General features: G+C 34.7%; 1 protein-coding gene across 1 annotated transcript; it reads left to right on the forward strand.

Moving 5' to 3' along the window:
* The first annotated feature begins 927 nt into the window (after nt 1–927).
* On the forward strand, nt 928–26,141 carry LOC138306617 (von Willebrand factor D and EGF domain-containing protein-like). The gene is made up of 18 exons (XM_069247056.1): nt 928–1,019; nt 5,238–5,453; nt 6,630–6,791; nt 7,049–7,108; nt 7,332–7,591; nt 7,800–7,886; nt 8,026–8,400; nt 9,060–9,151; nt 10,051–10,108; nt 11,252–11,440; nt 12,948–13,141; nt 14,791–15,073; nt 15,277–15,420; nt 17,983–18,178; nt 18,616–18,806; nt 20,710–20,970; nt 21,445–21,645; nt 25,731–26,141. The coding sequence occupies exons 1-15, from the start codon at nt 968–970 to the stop codon at nt 18,720–18,722; spliced, it is 2,475 nt and encodes an 824-aa protein (XP_069103157.1). The 5' UTR covers nt 928–967; the 3' UTR covers nt 18,723–18,806; nt 20,710–20,970; nt 21,445–21,645; nt 25,731–26,141.
* The last annotated feature ends 234 nt before the right edge of the window (nt 26,142–26,375 follow it).

Consider the following 26,375-nt stretch of genomic DNA (forward strand, 5'->3'; position numbering starts at 1 on the left):
GCATTTCGTGTTGACGGATAAAGCGTTTTGTATTGACGGATAAATTTTATCCGGCAGTAGTTATCTGTCAGTATATAGGACAATTGCAGAATAAAATTGTGTTGTTGATTGTCATTATAGTTTTGGTTGTGCCAGGACTATAACTTTACCCTGTATCGCTAGGTTGCCATTCGAGTACCATACATGTTACAGATACTATTTTGATTTTAAAAGTAGTAACATGATGAAATATGTTTTATTCTTAAACGTTACTATTCATAAAATTGTGAATTGAATTTAAGTATGGATATGCTTTGGTGATTAGTCAAATGCTTCTTATGACTTACTATTTTCTAATATAGATTCCTGGAAACAAGGGTTCATACCAATGTTGAAAAACATGGTAATGAGCTATTATGAGTCAAGGATACCTAGTATCTGATGCAAATTGTGGTTTTGAGCATACGCATCACACACTAATGTAATGTTGCGCAAATTGGTTGTCTGAAAGTATGGATATTCTCAAAAGTGATACAACTAATAAATGTTTTCTTTAAGAAAATAATAATGTTACACAGGCAACGTTTGGAGGACGTGAGGAACAATCTCGTTTTTTTTAAACGGCAAACATAGTTTGTGTAAATCTTTGTCCTGGTCATCTGGAGGTATATTTTTGAGGAACTATATACTGAACTGGTATTAGGAAACATTACTTGGCATAACCAACCAGGTAATCGATACAGGCCCTCAGCGACGGTATTTAGTTCTAAATGAACGTGTGCCTTTAACAGGCTGGTTCTTTTTGTATCTGTAGTACTCATTCCTTAAGTCAATACTAACTTTTCTGTAGTAAATAGTCATACCAGGCCAGGAGTGCGGCTCCAGGTTGTCAATGGTTTACAAGAACACGTGGCTGCCATAATACGTGTACCCATATAAAAAGCCCACCCGTCATATCTAGGAGATGATTTCTACAGACTAGCCCAAAATGAAACAACGATTATATTTGGAGATTGTTCTCATCGTCGTTTGTATTTACGGTAAGTTGTTTTCAAAAACACTACTTGAAAGATGTCTATTGAATCACATTTTATTTAGCACTTACATGCATGTGATTCAAAGTCAGATAGTCGCCCGACAACGGAGAAAAAACCGAAATGTGATGTTTGTAACTACACCTGACATCTTTGATGATAATGATCAATTCATGAATACAGATATGTCTATTATAATATTTACACTACCCTCTAAAAGTTTTGTTGCGCCGTGCATTTTTACAAATTTGCATAAAGTACAGAACTATGTAAACCTTGTTATTATAGGCTCCAGTATATATTACTTATTTTTCTTCTTTAAATTCTAACATCACTTTTGGAGGGCAGTGCACATGTATTTGTTTGCGAAGTAAGGATACAATTTTCAGGTTGTTCCTCATAATGGGTATGCCTGTATTAGGTATGCCTTTATTATTAGGGATCAGGCATGGAGTAATCGAAATCATGTCATCGCAATCGATTGTAATTAATCATATTTTCTCAAGTAATCAACAGTAATCAGTAATCGAAGACTATTTCAATTACTTGTAATCGTAATCGAAATCATATCGTTATTACAGTGAAATTTCACTGTGTAATCGTAGCTACATTTCGATTACTTTTTAATTACAGTAGAATACTATAATGGAAGTTGCATGTGTGGCAGCCAGTTTAGAACGTGAAAAGTTTAACTAGTCTGCTTTAGTTATAAACTAAGATAGATGTAACAGTGTCTATTAGTCTATAAATATTCTTTAATGTTTGAATATCTGATGAACTATAAGACTCAAAAGCATAAAATTATCAAAATAATTTGTCTGTACAGGTATTAAGTGCCACCAGTGTGTCCATAGGCAAAAGAGCAAATTGTATTAAACAATGTTTTCGTCAAAGCAGATGTAGTTTAAGAGAATATGTCCTCAGATTTCCAATGTACTTGTTGTTTTAGGAAATAATAAGAAGGTAATTACTACTGCTTACATACATGGTGGTTGTCTTTTTTAACGGACAGTCAATCAAGATTTATCTGTTTAGCTCAGAATCATATTCAAAAAACTATAAATTAAAAGAAAGAATATACTCTACATTAATGTCTGCTATTCTTTCTCACCAGAAAAATCAAGAATTAGATATACAATACCAGTGATGTTTTATCGTCGTCTGTATGTTATCATTTAATCATATGCAAAAGTGAAGATGATACTTTCTAAGACACATCACTTAAAAATATTAAATCGTACATGACGTTGGAAATATGTAAATTTGAAACAGGAGAGTTTGTTAGGGAATTTATAATGGAACTATTTTATATACTGAATCTGATACTGATATAACTGGTCTTTAAATGCTATTAAATCGTTGGAAGGACTAATTAAAAATATTGTAATAAAATATAAAACTAATTAATCAACTTAATATGTAATTGAAAGTAATTGAATGTATTTTTTATTACTTTTTTATAAAGTAATTGATTAATAATCGATAACAACCCAATTGGTGTGTTCTTGTTTCTCCCACTTTTTTATAATAATATAGGGGCAGTTATGTTGTGACAGCAGTTATAGTCTGCTTCACATATCCCTTACCTGGATTTTACCTGTGTTCTCCCACATTAATTGGATTTTACCTGTGTTTTCCCACATTACCTGGATTTTACACAATGTTTAAAGTTATCTAATTTCATCATTATTTAAACAATATTAACATTTCATGTACCAACTTCATCAGCTAAGTCTATAGAAGACAGTTATACTATATATAAGGAGATGTCTTATAGTTTTGAATTTTAAATAAGAGAATATAAAGAGATATTTTATATAGTTTTGAATTAATACATATCAGATAATTAAATTATAGGACATTTTTATTATGATGGCAGTATATTTATTTTTCTATTTAATTATGTGCATAATACAATAATGTGCGATTGATTAAATCATTTGATTACTCTGACTTAATTTGGCTTGTTCTCACTACTATTTATGTTAATTAACACCTGATGGCTTGGGTCCATCGACTGACTACTGAATTGATGAGAAAAGAATCAGTAATCAAATAATTAGCATACATGTAGGTCTTTGCAATTGGCCACATAAGCTGATTTTTTAATTATCAAGGCATATAGTGGATTTTTTATGAAAAGTGAATACATCTAAGATTTTGATGATAATATTAAAATTGTTCAGATCAGCATCCAAGCTATATGTTATAAGTTCATAAGGACATCAGAGAGGTTTGACAATCACAGTTCCCTATCAACCACCAACATGGCAAACGTACAGATTCAGGTGAAATTTCTTAGAAATAAATTTGGAAGACAGAACATTGCTTATAATGATTACATCTACTGTGTGAAGATCAACAGAGGAGAACGCACCTACTGGAGATGCACCATACCCGACTGCCCCGCCACACTGAGTACTCGCAACAACATCCCTACACGAAATGGCCGCCACCCCCACAACCATCCTCAGGACCACGCCAAGATCACCGCCCTGGAGATTATGGAGAGCATCCGTACCCACTGCGTGGAGGAGGTGAAACCCATACCCAGGATCTACGAAGAAGAGGTTACCAAACTGCGAACTCACTACTGGAATAACGATACACTCTCCACTGTCCAACACCTACCAACATTTCAATCTAGCAAGACATTACTCTACAACGTAACGCCAGACGCACCCAGACTCCTCAACTACCAAAGACCATCCAGGACATCAATCGCGAGGGAAAGCGGACACAGACGACTGCTGGAGAGGAATTCCTTCTGCTTGGCGATGGTAACCAATCCCGCATCATAGCCTTTGCGACATCCAGCAACCTCATCGAACTATGTAACGCCGATACTCTCTTTTGTGATGGAACTTTCTACACCTGTCCGACCCAGTTTCATCAGATCTACACCATTCATGCCCAGATAGGAGATCAGATGTACCCGCCAGTCTACAGTTTATTGCCAAGCATGACCCAGAGAACTTACCAACGATTGTTCACACTACTAAACACGAAGATGACGGAACTAAACCTCCAACTCAACCCAACTACTGTTTTCCTGGACTTCGAGCCGCAGCCCTACCCCTAGTCCCTTTAAACCATATAGAAGATGTCTGGTTCAACGCACTCAACGACCTTGAAGATGCTGATGTACCACACGACACCACCGCATTCACCGACTACGTCATTACATAGTGGATAGAGCGAGACCAACCACTCTGGAACCACTTTGAGACCGAGGACCCCCGAACAACGAACCACGTAGAAGGATGGCACAACAAACTCAAGAAGGAGGTTGAACACTCCCACCCAAATATCTACAGCATCATCTGTGTGTTCCAGAAAATGCAGGCCAACAACGAGATTACGCGCATACAAAACGCAGCCGGAGGACAAACCAAACCCAGAGCCAAACGGTACCGAAACATCGACAGCCACCTTACCCAACTGAAGGAACGTTTGAACTGGCGCAATGGATGTGATACAGTACACAGACGCAGCATCCCATTATTTAGAGTGATGATAACAAACTTTCATAAGATGCGCATCTCATCACTAATGTCCAGTACGTGCTTTAGGTTTTATATGTTGTACATGTGTATATATATGTGTGTGTTTTAATTAATTATCCCTCATTAATGTTTAAATGTAGTGCTTTAAGTTTCATATGTTGGATATATCTAAATGTTTTAATTTTAATTAATTATCTCTTAACAATTAATGTTTTATTACATTTAACATTTTAAGATAGTGTGATAAAATATGAAAACATTTGAAATGGGAATAAAATGCAGAATAGGTATATTAACAGTTAAATAGAATTGTGACTATTTGTGAAATTACAGGTAAAAAATCTACCTATAAGTCAGTACTTTATCAGAACAGACTATAATTGGTGTGCCATTGTTCTCCAGTGTTTGTATAATTCCTTCCATCTCGAAAAAGTGGGAGAAAGAGGAACAAACCGTCCAATTGTACCTGTAATCGAATATTAATCAAACATTTTACCCAAGTAATCAATAGTTGATTAAATTCATTTTGAAATAATTGTGCCCATACCTGCTAGGCATTTAACCATACATTCATTCAAACGGTATCTGTCTCAGACTATGTACAATTGTCAGTTTTTAAGCCATAATTTAGAACATAATTTTGAATTATAGATGTATGCTGATCTAAATTGTTATTTCTTGCACATTTTTCATTTGACCAATTCTTATATAATTCCAGGCGTTTGCGCAAATGGCGATCCATGTTTCTCCTTTTTGACTCTTAATGATTCAACGAGACTGTCATCCTACGAAAGTGACGGTGTGACAGAAAGTCCATCTGATCGGCTGCTCACTCCAGGATGGTATCGCAACATACACCCGACTGAGGGAGATATGATGACCGTTTGTCCTAATGCTACGCAGTGCGGAACCAACTTTCCTGTTTGGATAAACGGTAATGTTTTCGAATATGCTTCTCATTAATGTAAGCTACAAGTGACACATTATTGCCACCCAAAGTCAAAAGTCTAACAATAGTGACAGGCGTAATTAGGAAATTTAAGTCTATAACAACCCGTACAATAAATAACGCACTTTGATTTTTTGTTTGTTTAAGTGATTTAGCTATAATGGTGCACTTTCGACGCACTTTGATAATTTGTTTTCATTTTCCATTAACAGCTAAGTAAATTATTATTTTCATTATTAGTTTCATTATAGCCTCCATATTGTGGCTAATTGTGTCATGTGACATTGGTATCCCGTTATAAAAAGAGCGGCAGTGTAAATGTAAGCGTCGCTGCGACATAACATCACCATACCTCATGTTATTAATCCACTAAATTATTTAACATTGTTGGTTAATCGCAATCAAATTACAACTAGACTTGTAATTGCTTTCCACTACGATACTACAAGTTACGCGTAAATACAAGATCTAACAAAACTTCGTTCGGGGTCAACTCAACATGACCCCTGGTCTAGAATCGGAACTGTAAGCCGTTTGTACTTCCGAGAAATTTAACCACATCGAAGATTTCGTAGACGACACGCTGATTGGCAAACCACCGGAGGTGATGCTAAGGTGACCCCGATCATCGACTCTTAACGTAGAATATCGTAGTGAAGTGAAATTACATGTCTGGTTTTAATTAGATTGGAGTCCTAGATGTGAAAAAACGTCGTGTCTCCCTCAATCGTCACATTTGTCAGTTTTTACACGTAAATCTCGTGTTGCTGGATATATAAAGTCATTATTTTATTCGTTCAATCGTTCTTTATTTCGTTCATTCGTTGTTCTTGTTTTTTTTCTTTTTTTCGTTCGCTAGTTATTTCTTTCTTTCGTAACTATGTTTGTTCCTTCCTTCAATCGAATTGAAGAGTAGGGAAGGCATATTAAAACGATCGTATGTTCTTTGATACATATATATCAGTGAAAGCACCACCTGGGTGAAAAATCTCGTGTTTGATTGCGATCAAATCTAGTTCGAACATATGTTTTCCATATGATTCATACATTATTACATTATCACTTTATTTACTTTTTGAAAAACCCGGAAATCAGTGAAAAATACAAAATATTTTTTAAAAAAAGTAACATTTACGAATAAGAAAATGTTATGGTCTTCAGGTACCCTTCCTAATCGAACAGAAATTGTCACACTGAGAGCATGTAAAACTGTATTCGGGATGTGTTGCGGATCGCAATTCGATATCAAAGTGAAAGGTTGTGCTGGATATAACGTGTACGAATTGGCTCCAATGACAACAAATACTGGACGATATTGTTTCTGTAAGTAAAGCAATGTAAAATAACATCGGTAATTCTTATTCATATTTTATTTACATATGTAAATTGTCAGTCATCTGTATACGCTGAACTCACAGAAAATATTTTTTGCAAGCACACTAAAAAGAAATATGCACGTGTAAGCATTTAAAACACTAGGTATCTTCCCGATGATTAATATATGATAAGAGGACGAAATCCAATGCTTTGAACAAATGTGTTTTGTTTGTGTTTATTTGCATTACTGTTGTCTTTATTAGATGGTCCCGATAGGTGCCCTCCAGGACAAACATCTCCAACCGGGTTCCAGCCTTGTTCATGTATGCATTATTTTCTAAACAATGCAACTCATCTTCTAGCTCGACCAAATCAATAACGGATATAAACTGTATTGCTTTTACAATGATATCAAAATGATTGATGAAAAAAAATAGTATTTTCAACATCATAAAATGCTTTTAGGTATATGTTTATAAAAATGTATAAAGATTCAAACATTATTGTATATTATGAAAAATCAACATTTTTTATTCAAATTTGCAGCGAGCAGTATCAGCTTTAATGTTTCTCCACGTGTGTCCGCAATCATTCCATCACATGTTTTCAACTCACCCGAACGTCAGCTGACCTTCACTTGCACTGGTGTTTCAACTAGCTATAGTGCGTTCCTTTTTGATATAACATGGGAGGTGGAAGGGAGAGAAGTCAAACGTGTGATCAATGTGGCATTCTCTGATATTTTAACAGTTGGTAATCTTATCGAAAGTGAATGGAGCGTTACCGGTTATAAAATAGGCATGCATGTAAGTACATATACATCTCACCTAAATGTTATTACAGTATGGAACGAAGAAGTTCTTGTGACATTTATAGTATAGAATCAAAGAAAATTCTGCGGCATTTTTTATAATGCATATCTATTTCTATAATGCAACATAATAGATCTATATAAAAATATCTGCTCAAAACGAAAGTAGGAAACGTAATGTGTACTTTAATATATTAACACAGGTGAAGTGCGCAGTACGTGCCCGACAACGTGCAAATGATATTCCAACACAGTTTAAATATAGTGCCTCATTTTTTGCCGGTTTCAAGGTAAGTAAGAAGGGAAAACACACTGAATATCACCACAACAACAAGTTTCCGTCCATGATTATCACTGCATGTAATAAAATAAACATTTCGGGATTTTGTGATGGGTCAGAAAAATAATAAGTTCAAATTTTCTCTAAAGGTGCTGACACCCAGCTTGACAGTAAGTGGGGGAGCGACAGGAAATGTAAAGATAACATCAACGGTCCCTATTGCCTGTGCTCATAATACAAACGGACTTCGATTACCCTGTTTTATTCGCTTGGAAATGTTTGATTTTAATGCACAAGTTGGTTTTCGAGAAACATGCCAAAGAAATATAACCAAACTAGAAAAGAAAGCGTCAAGCTGTGGTATCAAGTTTGACGGTTGGAGATGGAACAGTCAATACTCACTTCCAGTAACAACGCTTGTCGACCAGTCATTCAGCGCACAATATACAGCAGTAGTTAAATTGAGAGCACTGGCCAATGATATAGATCATCTCTGGGACGATCATGTGATACCCGATATCAAGGTAAAGTAATGTCATCAAATCGTTAGCAGTATTTATTTTAGTTGTAGAAAGGGGTATTTACATATGATTAAATTTATTAGTTGAACAAATTTTTATTTTTTATAATATAAAAATCGGTCTTTCAATAAATGCTGCAGAATCAACTGTCATTCCCTATATACAGCTGATGCTTGAAGGTAATTTCATGCCCGATTGGATATTTCTAAACTTTTACGTTTGAGCTCCCATATTGTTATAATTAATTTTTATTTGTTTTCATCCTAAATCCGACTTTCCGATAGGCTGATTCTTTTTCGTCATATACTTTGAAGAAAAAATCCGAGAATGGCCCGAAAAACCCGACGCTATCATGACCGTCACAATAGAGACTTCGGCGTTGCATATTGATTTAGAAAAAAATGATCCGATAGACAATCAATGGAATTGTACATTTAAATGCATTTTATGTCATCAAGTTATCTGAAAAATTAATTATAAGCATTAATGTAACTATTTTATATATATATATATATTTATTTTTTTATCAGGTTTTTTTTTTTTTTTTTTTTTTTTTTGCAAACTTGTGTGAGAATCCGCAACGTCGATTCATAGACCCTATATTGGAAACAAGTTTTTAAGTCCGTTAAACCCTATGAGTATCTTTAAAATCCTCTTTTTAGATTGTGGTGACAGGTACCGACAGTCGACGCCGCGGAAAACGGTGCAGAGCTTACAACGACCCTCAACTTATTTCTTTTGACGGTACGCGTCGGTAAGTAGTTCATATTACAGAAAGGAAATCATGTCTGACCCATTTCTAATACGTTATAGGTAAACTGTTTATGGATACATCAAGGTGTATATTACAATAAAGATTAATAGAATCTTACTTGGGCCTGTCAGGTGGACAGGGATATCTGAACCGAGTAAAAGAATTTGGCTGGTCAACCCGCGGCTTGCCGAGGATTGATGGTCAAAATCTTTCACGAGGTTTGAGATACCCCTGTCCACCTGACAGGTCCATGTTTGATTCGTTTTTCTCCAATAGATTAACGAGAAACGGTGAAGAACGTCGCTGTGCGTAAAATTGTCGCCGCATGTATTCATGACGTCACTGTCTAGCGCGTGTGAGCTGTCTTTTCCCTACCCAAGTAAAAGACAGAGTTATCTTTTCCCTAGCAACCGCGGAAAAACCCTGTCAAGCATCGGATAGAAGTGTTGGAATGGTGTATGACTGACGTAACTATAGAATTCCCCGAACATTCCAGAGGAAACCCTCCCCAGTTGTAGCTCCGACCAGCGATTCATTGTGTTGTTTATTACCGTTACAATGCGTTAATACATATTCTGTTTTGATGTCAAATAGATATTTCATTGGATCTAATAACATTGATATTAGAAATCCGTTTATTGTTATTTTGAAATCCGACAACGAGGAAACTTTATTTACTCTTCATACAGTAGGCTTACTGTCAACCGAGTACTGACGAGGATAATATTGTCTGCCACCTAAGAATCAGTCTTGAGAAAAAAGAAGACCGAAATCGGTTTTTAATTTATTACTTATTCAAAGCAAATCTGTCATATGTGAAAAATTAATATCTAAATTAAGCAATTAAAGTTTATTCAGATAATCCTCCTTTATTAAAAGTTTTTAATATGTAATTTTAGGTTTCTTGGTTCCGTTGGCGAATTCGTGTTGTATAAACACAACACTAAACCGTACACCGTAAGTATTTTCCGAATTTGGTCTGTTTAACATTATATTATTAGGCCAAAAATAATATAGCTGGTTATTTGTACTAAATTATTTAATTAGTTAGTTAATATTCTCCTATCTAGTATAATATGTATATATATAAATGTTCCATCACAATGACATACTACACTTAATCTATTATATATCTATAAATAACCATATCATATTATTTTGCGGATGTAATGTTCGGGGGAACACTTATACCTAGATTACCATAAATTTGGAAATTTTGGAAGTAGTCATTTTTTGGCGTATTTGACTCGAAAGCGCGAAAATTTACCACGCGAAATTTTACAATATTTACATAGTTTTAAAAACTAAAATCCCGGACATAAAGCTTTCCAATGTGAAACAAAATGTATTTGTGTTTACTTATTTTATCATAAATAATATTTATCAACATGATATTGACTAACTACTAATATTCAATTCAATTATTTCATTACCTTATTCAATCATGTATAGTATTGGTACTACCATGTTCTGTTAACCAGAAAAGGACCGTTATCTGTGGGATTTGTCTTTCTTTTGTGAAAACGTGTATATATGTATGGGATTATTAATCACTGCTATTGAAGGCAAATTTTCAAAGGTTTTTTGATACGTCGTCAGTTAATTAGTCGTTTTTTCCTATTGAGGCTTTATGCGTATAGACAAAAATGCTGCCGAATTTTGCAATACACGTGCATATTGTTGGTTGAAAGTTATTTATCAAAATTCTAAAAAGAAAAATGCCAAATGTAAGCACATACAAAATTATCCACCCAATTTTCATGCAAAAGCGCGAAACATTCCCAACGCCAAAATATCCGAATTATAACCTGCTATATAGTACATATTAAATACCAATTTAGATTGCATTATAACCGTATATTTAAGTACGATTAAAGGTACTCGAATGGTTTCCGTCCATTTTTATGATCTGCCCTGTGTTAAACTCTACACATACAGTATACATTTCTTTTTTTATCTTTTCAAATTTGATAAGTATTCAATTGAATTCTTCAACATACTTTCTGTAAATGATTAATACAATATCAAGAATTTAGCTGTAAAATAAATTTTCTATTTACATTGATACTATTAACAACTGATAAGTATGTAATATTTAAGGTACATATCATCACCAAGAACGATAGGTCATCTCGATATGCCAATTGTGGTGTCAGTGTCCAAGCCGGTGCAGATATATTCATCATATATGGGTGTGATTATCGTGGGAAGTGGATACAGAAACGATTCTGTACTGGAGATTCACAACGTCTTGAGGTTTATGACAAAAATGCTGGAAAACAATTTGAGGTATGCCAGAATATATATCGATATCTGAAATCAACATAAATATAGCGAAGGCAAAAAACACTGGAAAATTGAAAAATGGTTTCCTTGACTTGGAGTGGATAAATTACATTTGTTAATAATGGCCGAAAATAGCACTCAGAATTTCGACATTTTCCGACTAAAAAATGAATCGAAATTTTATATGATACATTTTGCCTACATATCTGTAATCATAATATGTAATAATTGATACTCTTCTAAGTTTTAACACAAAAGACATACAAAATGATACATGATTTGATACAAAAAGGAACCAAGTCAAGTTATACACCTCTACTAGACAACTTTGATTTTGCCATGGCCCCTTGGACCTTTTGAATATTTTAACGTATTTCAATGGTTTGCATTAATGTTGCTACATCTAACATTTAATTTTTAAGAAATTGGTTCGTGGACAAATGTCCATTGTCAAGAAAGAAGTCTTTTACTTCGTTTAAAGATACTCCACCGCTGACGAATGGTATTTTGTCTTTATCAAAATCAGTACCAGACGAATTCGTATGTTTCTTCACTTACAAAGGTTACTTACTTTACACCATTGACTATCATTGAATTTTTTTTTTATTTTATTTCAAAATAAAGATGTTAAATTTAATTAATTGCGTCCCGTAAAAATATTATGGCACTATGGCCTATATCCTTTCGACGGCCGGCAGGATTCGAACTTGACTCAATTTTGATAGTAGGTTATTACAAATGCCATCTATGAAAGCAGTTTGCATCTAGATTACGGTTTGATGCTATTTTCACGATGATAACAAACAGCGCACACTACAAACAAGTAAAAACAGTCACCGGAAGTCCCCTAAAGGTCACCACGCACGGGTCATGGAAGGCAGAAACCTGCGCGTGGGACTTGTTTTTTTTTTTTTTTTTTTTTTTTTTTGAAATCGGTGCTATTTTCCCCTTCCTTTCCCCTTTCTCTCTATTTTCTCTTACTTTGATATCTCTTCTATCGTTTAAGACCATCTGCATGTCTGTATCTTGATAATTAAGCTCACAACGACAGGTTTCCGGGCACACACTAAAATCCGGGTTTCAGACCTCAATTTTTGACTTATTTGGGCATGTTCAAAGGTGATTTGTGACGTCACTAATGCAATGACCGAATCGATATTGACATGCTATATAGGGATGAACATCTTCCTTTCAAAAAACTAGTATTTAGTTTTCAACGGTCTCAGTGGGGCTCCAGAAGGGTGCATGAAATGGGGCAAATGCATAATTACGCATAAATACGTTACGGCCGTCCAAAGGATATAGAAAGAAGTACTGATTGCGCATAAAACAAAAGCAATATACAAGTTATGTATAATTATGTTCATTGGACTATCAGTTTGTTTTTCGAATAATGAGTATTATTTATACTTTGTTGGCGGTAGAGCATCTTTAATCATTTTAATGGGTTTTTTTCACATAATATTCGAAAGGCAACATTACGTTCGGTAATGTTTTCATCTCTTTTCAGATTCACTTGCCAACGGGCACTAGAGTAGTTATACTCATAAATTCGGACTTCTTAAATGTTGACATATTCATTTCGCCATCAGAATGGATGAACACCAAAGGTTTGTGCGGTTCATTCAATGGGATTGCATCTGACGATTTTGCTGACAGGGCAGGGAATGTTGTAATAGCTTCAGAATACGAAAAGGCATGGAGGTATATACATGCACATAAATATTTACTATGATATTTATATTTCATGTGTTTTACTTTAATGTTTATAAAATGTAAATATAGGTTGAAATAGAACACACTAGTTATATAGCTCGCTTAAGTCAATTAAATCATTTTTGTCATACCCTATTGGATTAAGTAACATAATGTTTTCCATATACATACACGGCTTTTCAACCTTCTCAAAAATTGTTTTCTCCGAGTCGTCCGAAAGCCCTGGAAGTATGGCATTAAAGTTGTTGTACCTTCTTTATCCAGTCTCCATCGCCTCACTATTGGTCATAAGTTGAGTGCTCGCACCTGTGATGAAGGAAATTATAATATGATGTAAATTCCAGTCAAATAGCCGAGACACAGCATACTCTAAAATCTGCTCCTGCTTAGCACTCAGAATAAACGAAGTTGGGCGACTGGTTTGTCCATTATAAAATAATGTGACCAGATAGAGAGTGCTTGGTTCGTGTCTCCGGTTGCATGATTTACTGAGGTCGACCAAAACACGCACATAAGTATTGATATCTTGATATCCATATGGACGATTGAGAAAAGTAAACGAAACATGCATTGTACCCTAATAATTCAATGTGAGTCCGCCATCGTGTATTGATATTGCAACAAAGTGCACATTCATTTACAAATCAACCAATAACCAATTCATGCAATACATATAAAATGTATACCAGGCAATCTTACATATCTCCAATCCACACACCTAAATATATCTAAACTTATATAAGCTACAGAATAAGCTTTGAGTCCAATATTGCATTTAATGATAAAATATACAGGCCCGAATGTCTTTCTACACATTTTTAACTGGCTAGGTATTACTCAAAACCCGTCCTTCACAATGTCATCATAAGGTCGATTCACGACCACCAAAGTAATATGGAAACCTCAGAGGCCAAAGTTTCATCAAGTTCACATAGATTTTTAGACATATAGAGTTCACACCATGTAACCCTCGACCACATGCTCCACACCATGTACAGCCAAAGTTTGGTTTGGTTTATCATATTTACGTCCTATTAACAGCCAGGTCATGTAAGGACAGCATCCCGTCTATGGAGTGTGGGTTGCGTGTGTGAAGTGCGATGTGTTTTGGGAGACTGTGGTATATTTGTGTTGTGTGTTCTTGTATACCGAAACTGTTGCCCTTTTTATAGTGCTATATCACTGAAGTATGCTGCCAAAGACACCAAACAACATATCCTACTCGGTCATATTATACTGACAACGAGCGAACCACTTGTCCAACTCCCTTAATACTGAGCGTTAAGCAGAAGTAAGGACTACCACTTTTGTAAACTATGATGTGTCTCGGCCAAGAGAAAAGATTAGATCCTAAATTTAGATGTATTTTATGATCATACAATAGGACCAGCCATAGTTAGCACCCAGCTAATATAATGACATCCCGACAGGCAAAATGGTAGGATTTTAAGCAGAGCCTTCCTATATAGCCTATAATTGTATGCCAGTCTCCCAGGTCAGAGCTCGTTCTAGCATAGGTATCTAGCTAGGTATACTTTGTTACATGCTTTCGATTACTGTTAAGATACAAATGTTGAGTGTATCTTCTGCATAATGCTTAAAAAGAATACGTAGCCGATCAATTCATGTCATTTCAGTGTGCAGTCGGGTGAAAGTTTATTTGTGGAGAAATCAAGAACAGCTAAATTAGACCGCCATTATTATTTCTGCTCATGTGTTGGAAACATCTCTTCGAATGACCCTGTATTCAGCCAAAGTACAGATTGTTCATGGCAAGAAGGGACGCAACTCTGTCCACCTCTGACATGGGATGCTAGGGCATGTGACACACGTCAGAAACGAACCACTGATAATATTCTGGATGACGAGACCATTGATGTTCCGTTAGACATTATTAAATTCCAGCAAGCCGCGGACAATGTAAGCTTACCACTGATCGAATGCATTTACGTTTGATCTAAAGATGCAATTGTATAATTGATGTTTAAATTATTTACACAGATTAGAAAAATGTAAATAATATTAGTTTAAAGCGAAAAACTGTGACATTGTTTGTTGACTTTAAAGACAACGTTTTATGAATGCGTAAAGACAATACATTTCAAATTATTGCAATTCATTAGGTGGACACATGGAAAAACGATTGGAACGAAACATCGGCAAGAGCATTCTGCACGACGAAAATCATGGGAGTATCGTCATTGCAGTCTTGCAGGCATCTCGTAAATCCTGACGATAGCATCGACATGTGTGTAACTGACATCAAGGTATTGTCAATTGTAGCAATCTATTATGTGATTACATTGGAATTTGAAAATAGAAATATTTATATATGTATTTGAGATTTATCTCTAATATATTTCTCGTGTTGTGGGGCTTCACTGCCGTTGAACCCTATATGTGAACGCCGAAAGTGTAATACAAATACGACAAGTATCATAAGAACATAATCAAATTCATCAAAGACAAGTACTCCTCCGCGTCGAGAATCGAAACGTTTTCTCATTGGATGGTTCGTTTAAAAGGTTGGCCGGGCCAAATATGACTTAAAGGGCACGTGCATTTGGATGTTACAATTTGGTGTTTGTGTATGATGGCGGACGCCGTAGACAGTTTCCTGAAAAATGGACGGGTCCGTCATATATATACATGAATCAGTGAGGACAGGTCAGCATGAACAATTTTAATATTCTAAGATTGATCAAATTATCGTCGGTGCTATTTTCTTTATTAATTAGTACCTGGCTTGGTTTTCATTATCGACAATATGAATTAGGGAAGGTCAGGAAACTCATGATCTATTCATAAAAGAAATCCAACCTGCATACAGTCCAAGTACGACTCGTAGTACTGTACGTACATGTAGAAATCTCAATCTTACATCTCTGGTATTTTTGGTAAGTTTTACCTTTCTTACTGAAAAGCTATAATTTTGTTACATGCATAGACCTATAACATCTAATTTTAAATTGTAGGCGAATGTTTGTGACACAAGGAAAATTAAGACGCACGGTTTGTTTATATTTTAACATCTCTCAAATTTGACCTGAGTATAAATTTACGATTACAAATTAAAAACCTTTTGGATTTCTGTAATAAACTTGTATAAATTACAATGTATGTTAAATGCAATACAAAAGATATGTAAGCTTATAATTAGGTATTATGAAACCCGTCATGATCTAATTAACTAGGACTTTAAAAAATAAAAGGCTGATACTATACGAAAAACCGTAATAATTTCTCTTATAAACCGATACAATATTTGTTAAATGAATTTTAGTGATAGATGTATAATTGAAGAACTTAATTTCAACGATAATATAAATTACAACACAATTTAAAAATCATAAAATCTCATAATAATAAATAAATTTTAAGATACTTTTTATCACACAGCTACAAATACCTAAAACGAATTTCACGTCGAAATGTATTCCGAAGATCCAGCAGAAGCCGCCATTTTGTCCCGCCGTTCTCGTAATCCTGACGTCACGTCATTTTTCCTGACGTCATTATATTGTTTCTGTCTGAGGTCACAATGAATTTCTAGCCGATGAAAATCGCTCCAGATCATATTACACTAGTGACACACGCAAAAATATTGCACTGGCAAAATAACTGGATATCAGGCAGATATGCGGTAAAATTAATTACTGCTAAAGGGAAATTTAACTTTTTTGTGAACGAAAGTCTAGGGTTCCAACATTGATTAAAAGATTTATGTTTTAGGTAAAGGAAATCAAGTTGATTTCAAACTCTCCATTTTACATGCAGATAAGCTGAATTATACATGAAATATGTAATCACTGAGGTTTCTGATCAATACGTGTAATCTTAGTTTTGGCCCCGCTCAAGCATATATTCTACTAGCAGGAGACAGACACTATGACTTTTAATTAGGTGTTTGTCAAAAGGTTAGAGAAATGTTTTTGCAAATGGGGCTGGTAATTTTTAGTGATGGATTTTTGTATCAATGTGTAGGATATTTTGAAAGAAAAATTATCGCTCTTTCTAGCGGTAATAGCCGATTTTTTTTGCGGGTTAAAAATGTTCAGTCTGTCAGCTTGCTACCCTTCTCGTACATAGTACCATTTAGAGTATGATTTTAAGCGTTTTTTATCTAGACCTCTAAAATGTTATAATAGTCTTAGGGCACTCTGGCGGGTCTATATTTATATAATCTGTACATACAAATGTTATTCTCAGATCCCTGTGACAGCGACATCTATCTTAGCTTACTAGCTAGATATTCCCAATGGCTACTTTTACCGTTTTTTGAGAAATATGGTATAAAAAACCAGAACATAACCAGATTTATTGCATTTATTTCTTCATTCGTCTGACATGCGTTTGTAGCGTAGCCACAACGTTCAGCTGACGTTTGATCATCAGCAAATTGGACTTCAATAATTTTTAACTCCGCCTACTTCAAGTTCAGCCAATCATCGCCACCTTAGTGTGAGTGGGACGCGACTATCTTGTTGCGTCACTTCATTCAATACAATATACACTCGCTACAGTAATATAGTACTTTCGTCGTTCACAGATAGGGTTCAACGGCAGTAAACGTCTGTTATGAATTAGGTAAGCTTTTTCTGATACAAATCTATATTGTGCATACACGTCTCGAATGTTTGAGTATTTCGACAGAAATTTCGTCGAAAGCATATTCTTTTTCTTAAATGACATGACTTCTGCATATCATTGCAATATATGGTATGAATTTGTTTAATATATGCATAATTAAATTGAAACTATGGTGATGTTATTTGTGGTTTAAGCTGCAGTATCTCATCAACAATCAGTTATGACAATCTTTACTACAGATCTCCGGAGAATCAAAATACCTACCTGGAGCTGTGGAATCCTTCCAATCTCTCTGTAGTAACGAGATTCGCTTGAATACAAGCTTATGGGTCCCAGCAGCTCCGGGACAGAAATCACCTGCAGAAGAGATCGAGGCATTACAGTGTCCTGGAGAGTGTGAACACGACGGACAGAGTAGGGGGGCGTGTACAAACGGTATATGTAACGTTTTAGTGGCTATAGAGTGTTTTAAAGATGCTCCACCGCTGACAAATGGTATTTTTTCACTATCAAAAACAGGAGCAGACGATTTAGTATTTTCCTTCAAATACAAAGGTTGCTTTCTTAACACCATTATCACCATTGAAGCGTTTGAGCTTTCAATTTTACTTCAAGATAAGAATATCAAAAATGATAAGTTGCGTACCGAAAAAAATCCATGACACTTTTTCCTATATGGAATGAAGTAAGATTGTCAATGTACAAAGCCAAAAGGAATTATTTTGTATGTATTTTTGTGTTCATTAAATACATATATACAAATTAAACATCAGTTATTGTTCACATAATGGGTATCGTTTATGCTATGTTGTGCCATACCTTCATCTTATCAAAGTATATAACATTGTTTCAACTTGTGTGTTTTATTTTAGGAGTATGTCATTGTTTTGCAAACTTCGACGGACCCGACTGTTCAATCGATCTCCTGAGACAACCCACTTTGTTTCCACCGGCAACAAACAACATTTGCGATAAGTGAAAGAGTTATTGTGACAGCACGGCTCTGTATGGACTGAATTTCAACGACAATAGCAACTTAAAATGTAGACTTCAAATCATTAAGGTAACCTGGTTTTGGTGGTAATGAATCAATGTCCTTGTTCAGTTTAACCATTTATTTATGTGCGAATAATGGATATTACGAAAAATATTCTTTATGATGACTGGTAACCAGTACAAAAGTTAACTTGCGCAATTTTAATATATTAAATGACATAACTCAGTAAGGGCTGAATTCTGCCTAACTTTTACGGAATTATACTGCAAATACATCCTCATCATATTTTATCCATGTGATATATACAACGTATTCTGGTATACACCATATATAAATGTATTGATCAAAAAAAGAAAAAAAAACCACCAAAAACACTCGTTGCTAGATCTTTCTGCTAGTCTAGTGTTATTTTTTTCTTTTAAGTTCCCTGCCGGTGAAACCGGAGGGAACTATAGCGTTTGCTCCCGTCTGTCTGTCTATCTGTCCGTCCGTCCATCCGTCCAATACTGGTAGCTTTGGGAAATTACAGCTTAGGATTGAATTTGGGGTCAAAAAGTCGACCTTAAAGGTCACTGATACTAAAAAAGATTTTTTCGAAAATGTTCGTTTCCAAACGATAACTTGAGAAAACATCAACAGATTTTGATCAAACTTCATGCAACGGTAGCATATGAGAAAATACAGCATGGGATCGAATTAGTGGTCAAAAGGTCAACTACAAAGGTCACTGTTACTAAACATAGATTGTTTTAAAGAATTGTTTCCAGACGATAACTTGTGAAAACATCAACGGATTTTGATCAAACTTCACACAATAGTCGCATATGAGAAAATACAGCATGAGATTGTACTATGGGCAAAAGGTCAACTACAAATGTCACTGTTACTAAAAATAGATTGTTTCACATACTTTAGTTTCCGGATGATAACTTGAGAGCACATCAACATAATTTGTACAAATTTCATACAATGGTAACATGATAAAAATGATAGGTCAACTATAAAGGTCACCACAGAATGATTTATGTGACTACATACTGCATGTAAAGTTTGAGACATATAGGTTCAGTACTTTCTGAGAAACAGCAGTGACAAACTCCAATTATCAAAATCAAAGATGGCATCCTGTCAGTCATTTTGGACATCGACCTCTCTTAAAATGCAGTATGCATACCAAGGGGACTAGTGGAGCCTGTATTTGAAACTCGAGACAGATCCCTTCAGTGCTTTTTGAGAGATATATCAGTAAAAACTTCTTTTTATCAAAATCCAATATGTCGCCTGTCTGCCATCTTGTTCACCGATCTGTCCAAAATGCAATATGTACAACTAGGGCCCAAGGGGAGCCTAAATATAAAATTTGAGAACAATCCATACGGTAATTGCTGAGAAACAGTGGTAACAAACTTTAACTATCAAAATCCAAGATGACGGCCTGTTGTCCATCTTGTTCACCGATCGGTCCCAAAATACAATGTGCACAACTAGGGAGAACCTTTATATAAAATTTAAGCACAGTCCTTTCAGTACTTTCTGAGAAGTAGCGGTAATAAACACTAACTCAAAATCCAATCTGATCCATCCGATGATGGTGGGCTAAAAATTAATTACAACTTCATACAATGGTAACATAGGAGAAAATATAGCTAGGGATTGATTTGGGGGTTAAAAGGTCAACTACAAAGGTCACTGCTACTTAAGATAAATTGTTCCATAAGCTTCCGGACGATAACTTGAGAACACATCAACGGCACTTGTTCAAACTTCATATGTTGATATCATAACTAAGCAATAATAACTTGCCATAGATAAACAAATGTAATTGACGGCAGTGGAGGTGTGTTCCTTGTAACACTTACTGTAAGCTTGTTTTACTTCGCAAGATACATTGGATGTTTTGCTATATAAATGTATTGATATAGACTTTATGTTCTTTCAAATTTACAAAACTGAGAAAATTCACATTCAGGTTGAAAATGACCAGGAAAGCCCAGCTGGAGAGTCGATTGTTAGTGCCGTTATGGAGACTTTCAATAAGATTCGATGTCCACTACCGGACGGAGTGAGAAGACAAAAACGATCTACGTCATCTGTCAATCATTACACAAAGATACTATTTTCAGTATCCAACAACCAACAAAATTACAGCAATTCTCTCCCTGTTGTACTCTTCGACTCCCGATGTATGGACTGCTCTCTGAACGGTGGTCAAATTGATTGCATACACAAGGTAAGTGTTAAGTGGTTCCGTAATCGAGTCGATAACGCGTGTGAACTCCATTGCCCAAAAGTTGTCAGGGTGCCGTCCATATATTAATATACATATCATATAATCCACTAGGCCATTTGTGGCAAAAATCTACACATATTACAAAAGGTATAAAAAAAATAAGGATTTTTTATTCAGTCAATAGAGATGTTAAACTTCCTCCCTGCTAGAATAAAAAAGTAATGACCTCTGGCTACGTTGTTGGTCCATAATTTGATTCTATCGGTTTGGTATAATCACGATATGGACCTCCATTATTGATCAATAATAACTTGCGTGACCACTAAGGTCCACTGACCTACAGTATTTCATTAGAAATGGTTTCCAATCTTAACCCATCAGTAGGTATCATCATTTACTGATAACTTCTTACATTGAATCCTTCTTCTATATATATGTTTGTCATAATATTTATGTTCTCATTTTCATACAAAGACAAACGTTTGCGTGAAGGGAGGTATCTGCTATCCTTTGAGTTCAACATTCTGCTCCGAGAGTCACCATGATGACGACAACGACAACAAATATGACCATGGTACAGGTTCCAAGCTATGGGTTTATAGGAGCGGTCCTAGGAGGTCTAGCAATCATTTTGGTCTTCGCAGGAATCATAATCAAATTGTATCATAAGTCAAAGTAAGTTGGTATTTCCACCTTTATTTCAATGAAGTTTTTATTTCGATAAACAATTGAAGTAGGATTCTCATACATATTTCCACTTCCAGTAATCATGAAATGCTTACTTACTGCCGTTGAATCCTATCTGTGAACGCCGAAAGTGTAATGCAATTACGACAAATATTGATAGTGCATGATCAAAGACAAATTCTCCGCGGCATCGAGAATCAAAACGTTTTCTCATTGGATAGTTTTGTTTACTAGGTGGGTGGGCCCCGAAAATTACTTGAAGGGTTCTTAGATTTGGATGTTATAATTTGATGTTTGTGTATACATGTATCAGCGAGGACCGATGATATGTCAACACAAGGACGTATATATCTCACGTATGAATAAGCAATTATATTATTCTATGATTGATCAAATTATCGTTGGTGTTATTAATTAGTACCCGGCTTAGTTTTCATTATCGACAATATGAATTCGAGAAGGTCATGAAACTCATGACCTTTATATAAAAGCTACTCTGCATGCAGTTTAAGTTTGAAGATACACACACATGTAATGTCCGTCTCGTAGTACAAGTTACTGTACGTACATATGGAAATCTTCATCATACATCTCTGGTGTTTATGGTAAATTTTGCCTCTCATACTGAAAGGAAATAATTTTGTCACATGTATAAGCCTATAACATCTAATTTTAAATTGAAGGCGAATATTTGCTACACAAGGAAAAATTAAGACGCGAGGTCTGTTTAAGTTTTGATACATCTCAAATTTAACCTGAAAATAAATTTACGAATACAAATTAAAAACCGTTATGATTTTTATACAAACTCGTTATCTCAAAATCGCTTTGAGTCGAAATTCCGGTTGAGTCGAATTAATTTTCAAGTCCCGTTTTTTGTCCTTCTTTGTGTATGTATTTTAAGATCGGATGACTCGAATTTCGATGACTCGAAACTTCGGTTGTGTCAAAGTCAATTCCTGGTCCCTAGAACGGATATTCAACGAAAAAAATAGTCGCTATCTCGAATTTAATTTTTGTCAAAATTTTAAATAAAAAAAAACAATTACGTAAATATAACATTGATACAAACAATTGAAATTCACCTGTGGTTTGTCGTAACACGTGATTGGTTTACCTGCACATATCGCGATCGGTATTTGCAGATTTAGGCCTATGGGAACATACTACAACAATGACTGCTAATTAATAATTGTTTGATAATCCTCTCAAGTCTGGCTTCCTTATTCACTTTACAATTGTGACTTACCTGTACATAAACGACGACGTGTGTTTACACAATCGCACTCAGCATGGCTCGATCATGACCGGAAGCGTGTTTGTTTAGGAATCATTAGAAACGAAAGTGTTTTCTAAGGTTTGTATGAAATGTTGATAGTGTAAAATAATTTAACAAACCCACAATGTTAAATGTTTAACTAGTCGTTGCAGATGTACTAGTATCTTAGCCTACAGTAGTCATACAATGTATTTCTTCATTGATATAGAAATCTACTTTCGTTTCATTTACCGTAAACTATATTAACCGGTGTAGTCTGCTCACGGTAGGTGAAAACTATTGTTTATTTTACTATTTCCAAATACCATTAAATTCTGAAATAAGATAGATATTTGTTGTTATTTGTTCAGGTACTACATTCCGTATAAGTTTGATGTATGAACCATTGAAGTCAGTATACGTATAACCACCGGGAAATCAGTGTGCATGCCTATAATCGTAATTTATTTTTTTTTATTTACAAACGTATTTTAAAAAAATCCCAAAAATCTGAAAACATAACTAAAAAGATTTAATACAAACCTTATAAGTTGGAAAATCACGATAATATGCTGATCACGATAATAGGCATGTACCCGGCTGTCATAAGATATAAGGACCGTTGAAAACCACGTTCTGACCAAACCTAGTGGCATTACGTTTCACTTTGAGTCCAATTCCGGCTGAGTCGAACTATTTTCGTTGGTCCGTTGAATTTCGAGATAACGAGTTTCGACTGTAATAAACTAGTATAAATCACAAAATATGTGTTAAATGCAATACGGATATAATTAGGTATAAATGAAACCCGTCATGATCTAATTAACTAGGAGTTTTAAAAATGAAAGGCAGATACGTATACGAAAAGCAGTAATGATTTCTCTTATAAACCGATATATTTCCTTAATGCATTTTAATGATAGCGAAAAGCATAATTGAAGTAATAAAAACACCTTTCATGGTAAAGAACTCAATTTCAATGACAACATAAATTACAACACAATTTTTAAATCTATGAGGATTTGATATCGTAAGGTTTTGAAAATAATTAACTTTATTAAATAATATTTAAAGTCGGATAAGCAGCGGACATTTACTTGAAAAAGATGGGAACTTTTTATAAAATGCCAGCATGTGACCATAAACAAATATTTGATAACAAAATATACCAAGAAATATAATTAATATATAATTAATGTAATTAACACAATTAGGTAAAATCCACAGGAATCTATATCCCGGGCTTTACTCGTCATGAAATTTTGATAATTTTTATAAGTTTTAGATATTGCCGAGAATTTTGTTTTGTGAAATATAATTTTGTGAATAAAACAAAATTGCATGATTATGACAAATAGTATTAATTACTGATGAAAGTAAATAGAACTTTTTTTGTCAACGAAAGTCTAGAGCTACAAAATTGATTAAAAGATGCATATTTTAGGTAAATGAAATCAAGATGATGATAAGCTGAATTATACATGAAATATATTATCACTAAATTTTATGATCAACACGTTTTATCAAAGTTTTGGTATCGCTCATGCATATACTACGAGCAGGAGACACATGCATATTAATTAGGTGAATGTCAAAAAATCTAGAGATTTTTTTTTCGCAAATTGGGCTGGTAAGTCTTAGTGACGGGACTTTGTATAGATGTGTAGGATGATTTTGAAAGGAAAAGTATCGCTCTTTCCAGCGGTAGTAGCCGTTTTTATGAAGATTTGCTAGAGATGTTTTTTTATAACCGCTAAAGGTAGGCGGGCTAGAAATTTAGCCACATCGTTCATCTGACGTTTGATCTTCAGAAAATGAGATTTCAATCATTTTTATTCCGCCTACTTCAAGTTCTGCCAATCATCGCCACCTTAGAGTGCGTTGTGGGACGCGATTATCTTGTTGTGTCACTTCATTCTATACAATGCACACTCGCTACAGTAGTAAAGTACTTTCGTCGTTCACAGATAGGGTTCAACGGCAGTAACTCATGATTAAAATCCTTTTCTTTTACGTGTATTGAACTTGATGATTAGCTCGAAGTGTCTGAACTAATTCCTCTTGTCTACATTATGTTCAGGACATTGTTTTTCTCAAAAAATGGCATAGGCAACCTCACCAATCTCTTCTTAATCATTCCTTGTTGCTTACTTACTTCCAATACGTTTCTGTATAAACCTGTTTACATATTTAATATGCTTATTCACATATTTGAGACCGAATTAAAGTATATGTGGAAGTAAACACATGTAGCGGTTAAAATGTTATATTTGCTTACTCCAAATACAGGGGTTACATAATTATATCGCTATTCTGAGGAAAAAAATAATAGGTGTGGACAATAATGTTCAGTAAATTCTGCAAAACATCCGTATAATATTAGGTTAAACGTTCTATTAACAGCCAAGGTCACTAATACGATGAAACAATCATTAGGGATATTTGGCTTTAAATAAAAGTATGTATGCTACACGGCAGAACCTCCATAAAATTCAACATTTTTGTCGGATATGTAAAATTGATTGGCATAAGATTTCAAGAGATACAGAGCTAAGATGCTCTCTTTCATTTTCCTCTTTTCCTCATATTATAACATCAAAACGGTTTCTCCAAAAACACTGTGCTTACCGCTATCAATAATAACATCACAACTCACAAATAAATTGTAAGTGCTCCACCACGCCGAAGCTGATTTTTACGGGAAAATGTTTAATATAAAAATGTATTTGGTTCTCAGAGATGTATTGTTATCCTATCATTTTTGAGTTGATATACAACAAATCCGTTGCTTATATCTTATGTTCGTATAATTTAGGACTCAAGTCCAAGCCCCGTTTTTTCGAGAAAAAATACGAAGATCTGCAGTAATTATCTTGCTTCAACTCGCTACTTATCAACGACTGAAGACAAAACGTCTGGATTTATCAAAGGAATGGACATTTAACTATTTTATCGTCTTATGTATACATGTGTGTAGTTTTGTAGACTCGACGTGCCCAGACCGGAATCTATTCATTTTACACATACATGTGACAAGAAACTCGGCTTTTTTAAATCCGAGATACAGCAAATAGAATTTAATGTTTTTACGATATGTTATGATTTTATATCAAAATCGTAATTAATGTGTATCATCACCAAATGTTATCTTTATGCACATTTATATACAATACGTATATATTCATTGGCAGTAAGTCTTGTAGCGGAAACTTCTGTTTCACTTTTGCAATTCATGTATTAAAATTCTTCTCTTGTATATGACTGCTCTTGTCCTTATTTTCTGATAATGTTTATGGACTTCCACTTGTTTGTGTCAAATCACTTTCGTATAAGGTCTTCCATAGAACACGAAATATTCACTATTTAGAGATTTTTTTCTTTTGCCCTAGTTGTATCGAAATGCTTTTGCAGTATATGTATAAAGCGCACCAAGTACAAAGTAAATACACTTCGATGCATC

This window comes from Argopecten irradians, chromosome 13 (assembly GCF_041381155.1).
Source record: "Argopecten irradians isolate NY chromosome 13, Ai_NY, whole genome shotgun sequence".
NCBI lineage: Eukaryota > Metazoa > Mollusca > Bivalvia > Pectinida > Pectinidae > Argopecten > Argopecten irradians.